This window comes from Pseudonaja textilis, chromosome 3, assembly GCF_049901715.1.
Source record: "Pseudonaja textilis isolate UNSWEBS1 chromosome 3, rPseTex1.2, whole genome shotgun sequence".
In the NCBI taxonomy this organism is placed as follows: domain Eukaryota; kingdom Metazoa; phylum Chordata; class Lepidosauria; order Squamata; family Elapidae; genus Pseudonaja; species Pseudonaja textilis.
In genome coordinates this window covers 28,643,353-28,659,127 of record NC_141992.1, presented here as the reverse complement: position 1 = coordinate 28,659,127, position 15,775 = coordinate 28,643,353, and the positions used below count along the sequence as shown (strand labels likewise).

General features: G+C 36.3%; 1 protein-coding gene across 2 annotated transcripts in view; it reads right to left on the bottom strand.

Moving 5' to 3' along the window:
- The window catches only part of PTPRT (protein tyrosine phosphatase receptor type T), a 678,367-nt gene that overhangs the window by 294,865 nt on the left and 367,727 nt on the right, over positions 1 to 15,775 (bottom strand). For both annotated transcript variants that reach the window (XM_087929083.1, XM_087929084.1), the window contains exon 7: positions 810 to 1,103. In XM_087929083.1, the coding sequence (XP_087785209.1) occupies positions 810 to 1,103 (294 nt within the window). The remainder of the gene's footprint in view (positions 1 to 809; positions 1,104 to 15,775) is intronic.

The following is a 15,775-nucleotide window of genomic DNA, read 5'->3' as shown; positions in this document are numbered from 1 at the left end:
ATCTTTTTAATATATCATAAAGAGTTTAAGACACTTTGTTGTCTAAAACAGCTCACTGAGATCAGGGATTTTACTGAGGAATCAGAAAATACTACTTAGTTAAATAGTCGGCATACTTAAAAAGAGAAAAAAGATGCATGTTTCCACTCTGATATTATTAAAGCAGATTTACTAATATTAATTTTGCGCTGAGAAAATTAAATCTTTTGGAAATGCAATTGCTTAATGCTTAAGACTTAATTTATTATGTACAAAGCAGAAAGTCCAGGCTATTTTGAGTAATAAATTCACACTTCTTTTTTTTTCTTTCCTTTTTTTCAAAACATGCTTTAGGAAGATAAAATAAACAGAACTAAATTAAAAAAAAAACTTCATCTAGATTATTGCTTTGCTTTTGTACAAAGAATTACCCAGAACTTAAAAAGTACAATACAGGTGACGCAGAGGTGGTATTCAGCAGGTTCTGACCAGTTCTGGAGAACCAGTAGCAGAAATGTTGAGTAGTTCGGAGAACTAGCAAATGCCACCTCTGACTGGAGATTTTACAGTATCCTTCCTTTGTCACACCCACCAAGCTATGCTCACAGAACCAGTAGCAAAAAATTTTTGAATCCCACCACTGAGCTGACAGTATTGTAGACAAAATTAAATCCTTACTCCCCAAATAACTGGAAAATTATGCTGGACAATAAGTGGACAATTAAAGAATAAAAGTAGAAAGGCAAAGACAGGACATCAATCTCTTTTCATCCCTTGTTACAAAATAACTTGTATGTCTTGTACAGAATTCATAAAGGATAGTGGCTTACCAGCACATTTTGTCCTTGTTGTGAGAGGAGGCCCAGGGGGTCCAGTTCCCCCTTCCCCAGGACGGGTAAGAAGCACTCTGATCTCATATTCCACATCAGGATCAAGATGCCATAACTTGTAATTGGGAGAATCCACAATGTGGGTTTCGGCCCAATTCCCATTGGTTGTACGGTATTCTACTTCTTTCAAGATAATGGGCCCATCACCAATGATGGAGTTGGCATTTGGTTTGATCCATAGGTATGTGGCTCCAACTGCTAGAAGTTCTGGAGGAGCAATAGGAGTGGGTGGTTCTGAAAGAAGTAACAACAAAAAGAGATCTATAAACACTGTGGTGGTGGGGTGTTTCTTTGAAAAGGTATTGTGTTTGAAAAGGTATTGTGCAATGTAAAAGAAACAATAGGTTATTTTCAAACATTACCTATAGGAAAGAAAAGGAGAAATAGAAATAATTTATTTCTTAAATACTTATCTAGACTTTAGCACTGGAACGAATAGCTTTATTTTCAATATATTGTTTATGTAAAAGAAGCAACTCCTTTGATAAATCATACCTCTCAAATAATCAAATTTGAAATAATTTTGTATTCATGTTCAAGTGACCTACCCAGTACAAAGAATACAATTGCAGATACTTAATTAACTTTCAGTGTAAATTCTGAACTGAACTTGCACACAAATTATCTACCAGTATTTTTCTATCTGGCAATCTTCACTTGTTTTGCAACTTTAATTTCTGAAACCTCTAATGGTACTCATGCTGATTATACTGTATATTCTGGATGTTGCAGTCCTAACAAATCTGAAAAAAAAAGTCAAGTTGCGAAAAGCTGCTGTTTTCAATAGGCTCTGCCAATATAGTCAAAAGAAACCTACAAATCCTTAATTTCACCAATAAGTAATCCCTGCTTATAAATGAATGAATGTAAACTGAGGACCAATTGCTTCCCTTCCTCTTACACATCTACTTTATGAGTACATTTACATTTTAACTTTACTCTCTTCACAATCATATTGGTATTAAACCATCCAGCAGGTCACAATTATTAATTCACCTAATGCCAAGAAAACATATTGTCCATGGAAATATATAAAATAATGTTTACCACATTTGCTGGCAACTTTTCCCATTCCTGGAAAATGGAATGATTTTAGGATAAAAGTGAATGGGCATAGGAGAATAAGGGGTAGACATAGTGTTCCAAGAGTAGACACACAAGACATTTACATCAGCCTGGGTTCCTGCATCAACATGGAGGTCTTTTATCCTTTGTCCCAACTGAATCATCATCAACATGCCTGAGACTTGCATTATCCCAAAACAGATCCATAAATATTAATAAATGATTCTCCTTCTGGCAATGTAAACTATAATTGCGTAGAGCTTAATATGAACTGGGGCCACAGCATATAATAAATATTTAAGACTTCTTACATTCCCCTCACATTCCCGGATCCCAGTCTAAATCTGGTTCCTGAAACAAAGTTCTCAATAAGATGAAATTGGCAGAAAAATGCTGCATATGAAGTAGCAATATGTACATGATAATCCATGTCTATGTCCATTGGAAAAGATGTACATACCTTGCAGGTCTTATTCTGTTAACTTTGAGAACATTTTAAGGACTAAGAACTTGTCCTTAACTCACAGATTAAATCTCTTATGGATCCCAGTAATGGTTCACACTGAAGCAATCTGTGGGACAATCTGGATACAAAGGGGGGTTGTTTTCAGTGTTTGTGGAGATGCTTATCACACTTGTCAGAACATCCTTAAATCAAACAAGCCTTTCTGTGATTACAAGCCCAAGAAAAGTTGTAGTTTCCTTCAGGAACAGATGACAGGTGTGATGAACATGCTTACCTAGGGTTCTAAATCACTTTTATCTTATCAAAACTACAGCTGCCATTATTTATTCAGCATATTGGTGAAAACTACTGCTTCCCTGGAAGTAAAGGGCAGTTATTTTTAAGAGAAACCACTGTGATAGAAGGAAGAACATAGATTTTAAGGTGTTTTTTTTAAAGCCCCCCATTTTTATTTTTTTTGCACTTTTTAGTATCTGGAGAGACAGAATTATTTGTGATCTTTAGATAATTTTGAGGAAAATATATACATATAAGCTGACTGTATAAAGGCACTTAGTGAGGTGACTATGTCTCCTATGGTAGAGGACACTGACCCCTTGTTTTAAATGTGATCCTTCCAATTAAAATAACTACATCATTCAATGGAACTAGCATTTTAAAAAAGGTCTGATCAGACCATTTTGCTGATTTATTTATGCTTGCTTTACCAAAGCCACAGTAACTAAAAAGAAAGGTTCATATGTATAAGTGTGAGGTAAAAACACATATTAACAAATTTAAACATCCAGAAAACATGGGTAAACAAAGCATTATAACTGAATGTGGTTAGCCATATAGAGTTAAATGAAGCACTCACTGAAACTAAAGCATGAAATTGATAATAATGATGAGAGTCATACTTGTAAAATAACTGAAATATGTTTATTTTTATTCTACCAGAATAAAACAACAAATAAAATAATAAAATTATTATTTCTGCTGCTTATTGTCTGTCTATTTTAAAATTTAAAATAGAAAAGGCTGGGTTTTTTTCCAACTTCCCTTAAATATTAATTTGCTTGTCATAACTTATGGATATACATACACTGTGTATTTAGTACGCTGATCTGGAGAAATGAGAGCAATTGAAAGAGATCAATTGTTTCGATGTGCTGTGTAAACCCAATTCTCAAGCATAAATCTGGTGGCTCTATCAAATAAATTATCACACACCATCATTTGTAACTATACTATATTGTTATGACACGCTTGATAAAACAAGAGTTTGTGGTGATATACCTCACATCTACCAAAACCACATGTCTTTCATATTTCTGAACAACTTTGCTTTCAAGAACCTTAATAAAATATGAACAGGAAATAAGTACTCCACCCTCATTTTATGAATGCATCCACTTATGCTCTGCTAAATTCTAAGCCATGGTTTTTTTTTCCATTCCTGTTAAAATGTCCAACTTCACTTTTTCTTCCATACCCTAGATTAAAGGGCATAGAAAGTTTATTAAAAAGTTGGTAAAATGCAAAGAAATGGGGAAAAACAACATTGCTTAGCTTGATGGTTACAATGGCTACAAAAACCTTACACAACTTACCTAACCTGATGAAGGCTACAGCATTCCTCATTTACCTGTACATTATAACCATTTCCCTCTTAGTTGGTTATGACTTCCTGGGCGTTGATATGCAATTGGATTGTGACAATGATTAATTTTTCTTTCACAGATTATAGTTCCAGTCAACACTTAAGCAGGCAATGGTTTGCTTCCTTTCCAAGAAACCATTGGTAGATTTGACTGTCCTGGGCTATTTGTGCCTGTTTTCAACTTTCTCTTTTAGAAGGAAGGTTTACAGGGGCCATTTTCTTTGAGTTTTCAGACCTGAGTACAGGACAGAAATGGCATGATTACTTGTAATTGTGGATGATCTGTGATGGGAAAAGAATGGGTAGTACATCTATACTGGTTCTTCTTGATTTCTTAATGTCTTCCAATAGCATTGATAATGATAACTTTCTGAACTAATTTGGGTTTTAGAAGTGAGTGACATTATATTGAATGAGTTCCCATTCTTCTCACAAGGGCTGGTTCCAGTCAGTGTTGATTTAGGGTAGTGGGAGGTCTAGGCTACAGTCCCTGATTTGTTGCATGCTTCAGGATTCAACATTGTCACCATTCCTGTCACCTACATTGGGTGAGGTCATCTGACAACACATGGTGTGATATCAGTATACCAATGATACTCAGTTTTACATTTCTACCCCAGGTCAACCAATTAATGTTGTGAAGGCTCCATTTCAGTGTTTGGATGCTGTGGGGAAGATGGGGAAGAACAGGCTTAAGTCAGCCCTAGCAAGACCGATTGACTTTGGGTTTTAGGACCAGATTCCAGATCCTTCATGTTTTGATCTGGATGGTATTGCACTACCCCAAATAAAATAAGTAATTTGTGGGTCATAGGTCCTGTTCAAGGAACAAGTGGCAGTGGTGGGCAGGAAGGCTTTTCTACAATGAAAATAGCTGCCACCTGTTTTTCATGTATGCAGAAATAACACCCTTTGCTGGACTAAAAGGCCTTGCCCACAGATACTTATACCTTAGTCATATGCAGGTGAATTATACTAGGGGCTGTATATACCATACTAGGGGCTGTCCATGAAAGCTATAATTATTTCAAAATGCAGCAGTGAGAGCAGTAATGAAGACTTCTCACTAAATATACACTTCTACATTGTCTATCAATATGCTTTCAGGTGCAATGTGAGGTTCTTGTGGTTATCTACAAAGACCTTTATGGTAGGGGACCAGGTCGTTTGAGGGATCATTTCTCCGCAATGACTACTACCAGTCTTGTTAGATCTAACAGGAGAGATATGGCATGGATAATATCATTAAAGGAATGCCATCTTGCAAGACTAAGGAAACAAACTGTTTGTGTTGCAATGCCTGCCCTTTGGAACATCCTCCTTCCAGAGATAAGATAGGTTCTGTTAGCCTTTGCCTAACCCTGAAGAAAAGGTTGTGTCCTCATGCATGTGGTTGGATTACAAGCTACGGTGGTGAACTGGTTAGAATACAGCACTGCAGGCTACTTCTGCTGACTGCCGGCTGTCTGCAATTTGGCAGTTTGAACATCAGCAGGCTCAAGATTGATTCAGCCTTCCATTCTTCTGAAGTGGGTAAAAAGAGGACCCAGATTGTTGGGGGCAATATGCTGACTCTGTAAACCATTTAGAGAGGACTGTAAAGCACTGTGAAGTGGTATACATGTCTAAATGCTATTGTTAAATGCTATACAGTAGAACAGGACCATAATCTGTTCCATGACTTCGGTCACAGGCCAATTTGATCATGACTGGAAGTGAGACTAACTGTGCATGTGCCTACAAAAAAAAAAAAAAATGCCGTGGAATGGGAAATTGCTGCGTAAGCAGAAAATGCAGTTGAGTTTGATCACCACCCAAGTGTTTGTTTGTGACCAGATGCAAAAATTTACTGAAAGTTTTGGTCATCACTGAATTTGGTCATGGTCAGAAGCATTCATGACCAGAGGTTCTACTGTAGTTAGTTACAGCCCATAAGAAGGTTATGTTAATTGTTGTCAATTGGCTTTTACCTTGACTGCCAGTCATGTATTTTATGTTTGTTTTTTTCAAGTGTTGTTAGCCATCTAGTGCCATGATGACCATTTAAATTAATTAAAAATATCCTTCATCTTGCATTAAGCACATTCAAAATACTTGCCTCTTCCAATAAAATAATTTTTAAATATAATGTACAGTATTATTATATTTTTTCTAAAATTTTAACTAATTATTAAACAGTGAAATTAGACATTAAATTAAATAGGTTAGGTAAATCCTAATAAAATCTTTAAAAATCCATTGTAAATTTGTCAAATTGGTATTTGAATTATTATGATATTATGAATTATTATGATAATGATGACATCACAACTGTATGAAACATCATCAGTGATTATCAAGCATCAAGCATCTCCCCTGATGAAATACTTGACATTTCCCGCATTGGCTGAGAGCTCAGAAACAGAGACGGCTCTGTGGCCCCACGCTTCTGCAGGGTCATTTGCAAAAATGAATCAAGCAAACGTAAATTCATTTACACTATAAATTTACTCACCAAAACCAACACCAACTATAAGAACCTCCATTGTCGCCCTGACCTAACCATACAGCAATGTGCCCGCTCCCGTGTACTCTGCACTGAACTCAAAAAACGTCAAAACAATGAAGAGAAGGACCTGTACATTGACTACCATGCTGACTGTATCAAAAGTAAGTCACACAACCCACAACTCAGCTTTAACCTTCAACCACAATCCCACCTCAACCAATTCACCATCACCCAAGAGTAGGCACGCATGTCCCTAACTACTTCAATTCCAACGACTGCTAGCCTTAAATGCAAGCTACTCAATGCAAGAAGCCTTGCAAATAAAATACCTGAATTTCTCCTCTTACTAAACATGGCTAAATTCGACATCATATTTGTCTGTGAAACATGGCTCAATGCATCTCTCCCTGACTCCATTACCACAGTAAGAGACTATCATGTTTACTGATCAGATCGTGAAATTCGTGGAGGAGGTGGTGTTGCTATCTTCTATAAAAAGTCCTTACATCTAAAAAACATCCAAGTTACCCAGGAGCTTGCTCTTCCTGAGACCATCATCTGTGAACTATCCTTAAATATCACATTTTGATTCTTAGTATGTTACAGAGCACCTGATTATGACATCGAACATGTAAACAAACTAAATACACTAATCACATGGGCAGCATCCTGCCCACATGCTTTTATCTTTCTTGGTGACTTCAATCTACCTCATATTGACTGGACCCTAAATGAATGTACAACTGAACCATATACACAACCTTCTATAATGCTGTTACAAATCTGGGACTGGAACAACTAGTAACCAACAACACTAGACTAAACAACTGCCTCGATCTCATCTTCTGCAATAGTTTGAATTTAATTTATGGAATACAAACTAAAGAACCCTTTTCCAGCAGTAACCACAATATGATTGACTTTTCTCTCAACATACGTCCACACAAAAATCATCACAATGACGTAATCCCCAATTATAACTTCAAAAAAGGCAACTATGATCTTATAGTTAACGATCTCTCATCCCTTGATTGGCAATCTCTATTCACTGGATGCAATACTGTTGAAGACCATTACAACATATTTTTACTGTCCTATTGTTTCTTTTATTTTTCTTATATGTACCCATTTCATGTATTTATAACTATGTATATACTTAGACCTATCATCTTGTAAGTGATTGACAAATCAAATAAATAAAATAAATAAATATGATGAGCATTCAGGTACATTTGCTCTAATCAATTAGTTCTTTATATCTATCTATCTATCTATCTATCTATCTATCTATCTATCTATCTATCTATCTATCTATCTATCTATCTATCTCTCCATCCATCCATCCATCCATCCATCCATCCATCCATCCATCCATCCATCCATCCATCCATCTATCTATCTATCTATCTATCTATCTATCTATCTATCTATCTATCTATATCCTTATCTATCTATACAGCTACCCAAGTAGCTACTAAGAAAGGGATTCTGGACAACATAATAGAAAACTTGCAAAAGTGTGTGTTTTGCTTATTCCTTTGATTGGAAACAGCTACAGGGCTATCATCAGAAATGAATTAGGGTACAACAAAAGGCAAAGTAATATACTGTATATTGGCACAAGAAAGTGCACTGCAGTTCCAAGTCTACTATTAGTAATTTCAAAATTGGGAAGCAATTTAGAAAAGTAATATTCAGCATTCAGGCTAGCTCATGTATTTTAGCCAATGCTAATCGCTTCTGTATTATTTTTTTTCTTACCTTCATTTTTATTTGATGGAAAAGAAATAGATTTTAGGAGGTTTTGTATTAAATTTTAAAAAGAAAAATAGTGAAATTTACAGGGATGCACTGAACAGTGTGCAAGTGAAGATAAAACTGCTTAATAAATACCATGCATCTTGTGAAACTCCACTTTGCATTTCAAAAAGAAATATGTCAAAGTAGTTTAATCCAGTGGTCGCCAACTGGTGGGCTGTGGCCCACTGATGGGCCATGAGAAAATTTTGGTGGGCCACAGAGAAATCTCACCCCAGAGCATTCCCCCAAAGCAATTAATCCAGGCTGTGCAGAAACACAAGGCTGCACTGCCCACATGGCCCACAGGAACCCTCCCCACCCACTCACTCCTTACCTGGAAAACTTGCCTGCTAAGTTGCTATTTTTCCTCTTGTTTTTTTTTTTTTTTTTGACCATCAACTGTTTTGCTCTGCGGGGAGATTTAGATTAGCTAGAAAGCAGGAAATGGTTGGATGTTTTGCTTTCTAGCTAGTCTTTAGATCTTCAGCTCTGCTTTTAAGCACAGCCGAACCTCCTTTAGGACTAAAGGTTCTATTATTCAGTGCAGACTCTCAGCAAGCAAATTTGAGAGACTGAGTTAGCCAATGGCAGATAGATAGATCACTGAATGATTCTGTGAGCATCTCAATCTGCCTGCCTGCTTTGCCTGATTTTGGGTAAAAGTTGCTCTTTTTAAATAGAAAATTCAATATTTACATACATGGTGTGTTGTGAGTTAATTGTGTAACTTTGCTTGCAAGCAAATTTTATGTGACAGATAGATGGCAGATAGATAGATCTCTGAATGAATCTGTGATTCTGTGAGCAACTCTATCTTCCTGCCTGCTTTGCCTGATTTTGAGTAAAAGTTGCTCTTTTTTTATAAAAAATTCAATATTTATATAAATAATATTTACATACAAGGTATGCCCAGCTAGTCACATGACCACCAAGCCACACCCACAAATTAGGCCACGCCCACAGAACCAGTTAGTGCTCTCTGGGATTTAAAATTATGAGCTTGGTGGTCCCGGAGGTCCAAAAGGTTGGCGACCCCTGGTCTAATCCATGTTATGATGAAGGAGAATAGTAATCCTTCTTACCAAATGTCTTTTTCAGAAAAAAGATTTTTACCCAACAGGTTTGTTTTGCAATTTCTATTAATATATTTTATCCATTCTGTCATTTAGGAAATTATTCTGCATTTCTCCCATACCATTTCTCATTAGTCAGATGAAAAATAAATTCCCAAACTCTCAGGTCTGTGGTATTTCACATGCAAAATGACCAAGAGATATGATTCATTGTACATTCAACCTCTACAACAGTTTGTAGAGTCTCTGGATTCCCATAGTTTAGTTAAGTCTCAGGGCAAGAAATTAAAAGGTGGGGAAGGGAAGATTTCAGAAATTGTTGGAGTACCATTCCCTCCATTGGAGAAAACCTTTATTCATTTTTTGCAGCTCATAAATTGGCAAAGATGTTTGAAAGCTTCCCCCCCGCCTTGTACTGCGTCCTAAGCAAATTTGTCCAGTGGACATTTTCCAAGTAGAAAAAGCTGGGAATTATGCAAAATGACATTATGGTGAATACAGGTAATCTCATTTAGTGACTGACTTGTTTAAGTAGTGTTTGAATAATGGCAGTGCTTAAAAAAACCCAACTTAGAAACCATTCCTCAAATTCATGACTTTTACAGCATCTCTGCTCTTATTTTCACTTGCTTGTTTACCTCATAACAAATTATTACCAAAGAGAAGGAAGCCAAGTTCAACTGAAACGTAGTAAGGGTGAAGTAAAATTGTAAGCACAATTGCAGCAAATTGAGTTTTTTTAATAACCCCTTCACTTAATGACTAAGTTTTCTGTCACAATTATGGTTGCTTAACAAGGACTCCCTGTGCTACCTACTATTTCACAGCAACACATAGTTAATTTCATGTCATTAAATCAGATTCAGCTCTGTGATGACAGGGACAAATGTTTATTCTCTCAATCTGTCCCAGTAAGTTTTTCAAAGACATTTCAGTATCCTCATCCAGTTTATTTAATATCTACTCCTCCACTTTTCTCTTCACTGACAAATATTATTTTTCCTAATTCATCATCTGCTAACCTTATGTGTCCAACTTCTGTGAGTTTCTGCCAGTCACTTCAAGGGCACAGTCAGTCAGTCTTTGTTTGGTCTACTGTAATACAGTAGACACAAATGTATATACTTGATAGGGAACATTGTAGAGAAGGTGGTCACATTGCAGCTTCAAAAGACAATGGATGGAACAGATTAACTGGAAGCCTTTCAACTCGGATTCAGCCAGGATATGGGACAAATGCCATTGATCACACTCTTGGATGTTCTCTTGCAGGAACAGGATGTGGGTAGTGCATCCATCCTTTCTCTAATAGACATTTTAGTGGCTTTCAATACCATTGATCATGGTATCTTTCTGGATCAGCTCTGGGGTTGAGGGTAGATGATTGTTCTTTTTATTCTCCTCCTTACTCTGGTTTCAGTCAGCAATGATGAGGGACAGAATTCCAGCCTGTGGGCCCTCTGTGATGTGCCAGAAGAGTTAGTTCTCTTGTCTCTTTACATGAGATCCCTGAATGAGGTTATCTGGTGATTTGGATTGAATATGCTGTATTCTACAGAGGAATTATTGAGTCCATTATCTGCACCTCTACATCAGCAGCAGAATGGCTGAGGAAGATAAAAATCATTTGTATGGCAGTGTTGTCTAGTATTGTAAGAAATGTTAGCAAAAGTGTTAGCAAAAGAGAGGAAGAAAGACTTCTAAATTTAAATATATGTTGCTTATAAACTGATGTTGAGGCAAAGGTGACATCAAACATAGTTTGTGAGACATTGTTGTGCCTTGGTGATCAGGGCATCTTTTCATCTTTACTTTTAATTCACCTTTCCCTATCTAAATGATCTCTGAAGTAGTGTCTTCTCTCTCTTCCCCTGTTTTCTTTTCTTTCTCAATCTGCCTCCAGCTTTCTTTCTCACTTTTCCTCTGCTGCTTTCCCATTCTTCCTCTTTTTCTTCTGCAGAATTGTTAAATAAAACACACTTTTTTCTTTCATCATTTTTTAAACAAAAAAATGCCATTTGAGCTAAGATTAGAAATGGTGGTAGACTTTAGGAGAAACCTTCCCATACTACCATCTCTTACAATACTAAACAACACAGTATCAACAGTAGAGCCCTTCACATTTTTAGATTCTACCATATCACAAGACCTAAGATGGACACCTAACATCAAAAATGTCATCAAAAAAGCACAACAAAGAATGTTCTTTCTGCGCCAACTAAGAAAGCTCAAACTGCCCAAAGAGCTGCTGATACAGTTCTACAGAGGAATTATTAAGTCTGTCATCTGCACTTCTATAACTGTCTGATTTGATTCTGCAACCCAACAGGACAGATATAGATTTCAGAGGATAATTAGGACTACAGAAAAAACAATTACAACCAACCTGCCTTCCATTGAGGACCTGTATACTGAGTCAAAACGAGGGCTGTGAAAATATTTATAGACCCCTCACATCCCGGACATAAACTGTTTCAACTCCTACCCTCAAAATGACGCTATAGAGCACTGCACATTAGAACAACTAGACACAAGGACAGTTTTTTTCCCAAATGCCATCACTCTGCTAAACAAATAATTCTTTCAAAACTGTCCAACTATTTACAAAGTCTGCACTACTATTACTATTAATCTTTTCATAACTCCTTATCACTCATCCCCTCCCACATGTGACTGTATGACTGTGTCATTTGTATCCTTACAATTTATATTGACTGTTTCTTAGTATGATTTGATTGCCCTATGGCCATTATTAAGTGCTGTACCTTATGATTCTTGACTCTTGACGAATGTATTTTTTCTTTTATGTACACTGAAAGCATTTGCACCAAGACAAATTTCTTGTGTGTCCAATCACACTTGGCCAATAAAGAATTCTATTCTATTCTATTCTATTCTATTCTATTCTATTCTATTCTATTCTATTCTATTCATCAGAATGTTGAAAATACCCAGCTTTATATGTCCATCCCAAACTGCCTGATTGTGCCATGAATATTCTGTCCCACTGGAGGCCAGGATGGGATGCAATAGGATTTGGCTCAAGTCAAAGTCAAGACTGAGTAATTCTTCATGTTTGGACCTTCTGGAGCTAGAGATTTTCCACCTTAGTTTCTGGATAGGCAGTGTTGCTTCCAACAGACCCAGTGCACAAACTGCAGATAATCCTGGGTTCTAGACTCCTGATCCAAGAGTTGTGATATCACAACTGACTGTAATAAAGCAAAAAACGCAAATACTAACGTTATCCAGAAAATCAGCTTCAGTCCTCACTGTAATAAAATACTGTATATTAATAGAAGACACAAACTATCCTGAAGGAAGCTATTTTAAAATTTTGAAATATGACATTATAATATCATCGTATAGAAATTAATAACTTGATATGAACATTAATTTTCCTTGAACAGAATTTACAGATTAAAATATGGGTTACTGATATGGTCTCAAAGGACATTCCCTGTGTCCTTGAAAGATAGCAGAAATAAACAATTTACTAAGATAAACTGAACTGGCAAAATAGCAAGCAGATATATATCTTATATTCCTAAGCGTTACTGACTATTTAGAACACTGTATTCAGTTTCTAAAAAGGTTTTAAGACAGGGGTATCAAACTGGTGGCCCACGGGCCATATGTATCACGCACAGGCCATGCCCATCCTAGTTGTGCAAAGGCAAAAAACATTGTAATATGTCATGTAATGTCATGTGACATGATTGACTTTGACACCTGTGTTCTAAGATATTTAATGTCTTAGTACCTAGTTAACAAAGGATGTGACTTAAAAAGTCCCAGGGAGAAATCTCAAATGTGAAGAACATATAGTTCTCTGTTTAATCCAGCTCCTCTTTTCTAGTAACAAAACTTTCACTATCCCAAACAATTGATGTGTATAATTTTCTTTCCTTAGGTTCTTCATAAATCTGTTTTAGTGCACTTTTGTCCAGAAAGTTTTGTGAGTGTTGCTGTGTAGAAACAAAATTACAACATTTCTCTGATCACAAATTCATCTTCTGATAAGGAGGACCACTAAGACAAGGTAATCAACACAGGAAGTTCTACTTCTAAAAAGTGATAAAAAAGAATCAGAATCCACCACTGCTTATGCTAGGCTGTGTAACTCTGGCTTAGAAATGAATGCTTAACTAGAAATGCTGCATCCTCCGTGTGACAAATTAGAGATTACTAGTGCTGGCAGTCACAGCCAGCTGTGCTTAGACAGAAGCTGAGAACTTCCTGTGCTTAAGCTCTATTCACAAAGGGTTTTTTTTTTTAAGTTTAATGTTAGAGTCTAAATGCTATTTTGCTTCATGATTACTAGTAATCTAAAATGACCAAAGATCTAGCACTTTTGTCAAAAGGAAAAAGCAGCATCACAATTCCATCCCCTTAATTTATGCATGTTATAACAAGATGCATGTACAAAACATGTGAATCACATAAATAATGATTTTGTACTTTACCTATTCTTGATCACTTCTTGTGGATACCTCTGGTGAAAAAATTGCCATTATTATCATCTTGGGCTTTACACTTTTGCCTTTAACTTAAAAAACCTACATGTGTGTATTATATGGTTATATTTATAATTATATGGTTGCCCAACTCAGACAATATTTCTGGTGACATTCACAAACATTAATCAAAAATACAAAAGAAAAATAATGCATAATGCAAAAGCAAAGTAAAACAAGTAAACACTCATTGGGACTAAAATACTATATCCAGCCAACTGGGAATTCTGCTAATCCTGAACCAAGCACCTGAGGAAAGAGCCTTCCTATTGGATTATGAAGTAGGAATATATATACCCTTGGAAGAAGGTGGTCTACAACCCAATCCTTTGTCATGCAGGGCTTCAAAAGGTGATAAACAAGAATTTTGATTTGCGCCCAGAAATTTATGGTAAGCTCACAGTATAGAAATGTTATATGTGAATAATGAAATACACACATGCCTTTGGATCAACTGAAGCTTCCAGATAGACTTCAAGGGCAGCTACAGAAAGGATTGAGGACCTTTATTAGGGCTATTGGTCAACACCCAGAAGACACAATAAGAGCTCAAAAACAGAGAGTTATCACTACAGGGTAAGTCCTAATGGAAAGCTGTAATTGTATACAGCTGAAGGTTGTTGTAGTTTTTCTCCTAGTGGTAATCTAGGTATTTCTCCTATCAGGTTACCATCTGGAGGTCTTCTATAAACAAGGGACGCAACCAGGATCTTTGCACAATCTGAGAAACTGTATAGTTATGATCCAATCTAAAATGATTGTTGTCTCATTCCAAGGAGAAACCAAGGCCTCAAGGACCACCCCAAGGTTCCTTTGAAACCCAGTTGAATCCTGGATGGATCAATCAAAGGTTCACCATCACTATGGAGGGATATGGTAAACTCTAGGGTCATCAAGAAGTGATAAGGAACTGAAGTAATATCCCCTATTCTAGATCATGTTGCACATAATTAATTTAGCCTGAGGCAGCTAAATCAATAATTCTGATGACTGTTACTTGCTGAATTAAAAATTGAATGTACTCTATCTAGTTCTAAGATGTCTGATGTGGAAACCTGAGGAAGGCTAACTTTTTGCTTTCATACTGTAAAGAATGCATGAATTATAGATTATTATAAATCATATATTGTACTCAAAATAATATACATTTTGTAAGCTAAAACCTGTTTCCAAATCTGAGAATTCAACCCTGATAACTTTGGTTTGGAATGGAAAAAATGAACAAGGAAACATTCAGAACAGATTTTTATAATGTGCTATCCATTAATGTCCACAAAACATGGCTATTATGGTATCACCTCACCACAGCAAGTGTATAGATTTATCATTAATATCCCAGATACATGGAGAACAAGCACTTTGATTTTGCCTCAGCCATTTCTATTATGATCAGAACTGAAACTGGGATGAAGGAACAATTTTATAGCAGTTCCAAATCGGTCTCCTTCTCCCTCCTTCCCTCTCCCTCTCCCTCCCTCTCTCTGTGCATGTGTGTGTGTAACATTGCATGTGTGGTTGTGCACGCATTTGTTCTCATTCTCACAAAGAATTATAATATACAGTTCTACAATGTCACTGGAAGATGAAAACATTCTTGAATGTGGATGGCCTTGAGGAAAAGATTAGCTTCTTCTTACTTTGAACTATGCTTTATTGGTAACAACTGTAATATCCACATTCCTCAAAACTGAAAACATTTGTACAGCTATTTATTTCTGAAATTAAAAAAGTTCACTGCATTTAACCTTCCGTTTCATAAAAATATGTGGATATATGAAAAAAGCAAATGGGGTTGTATGGCGGGGGAGAGTTTCACTACTGAGAACATTTGTTACAAAAGAACATGAATACGTAT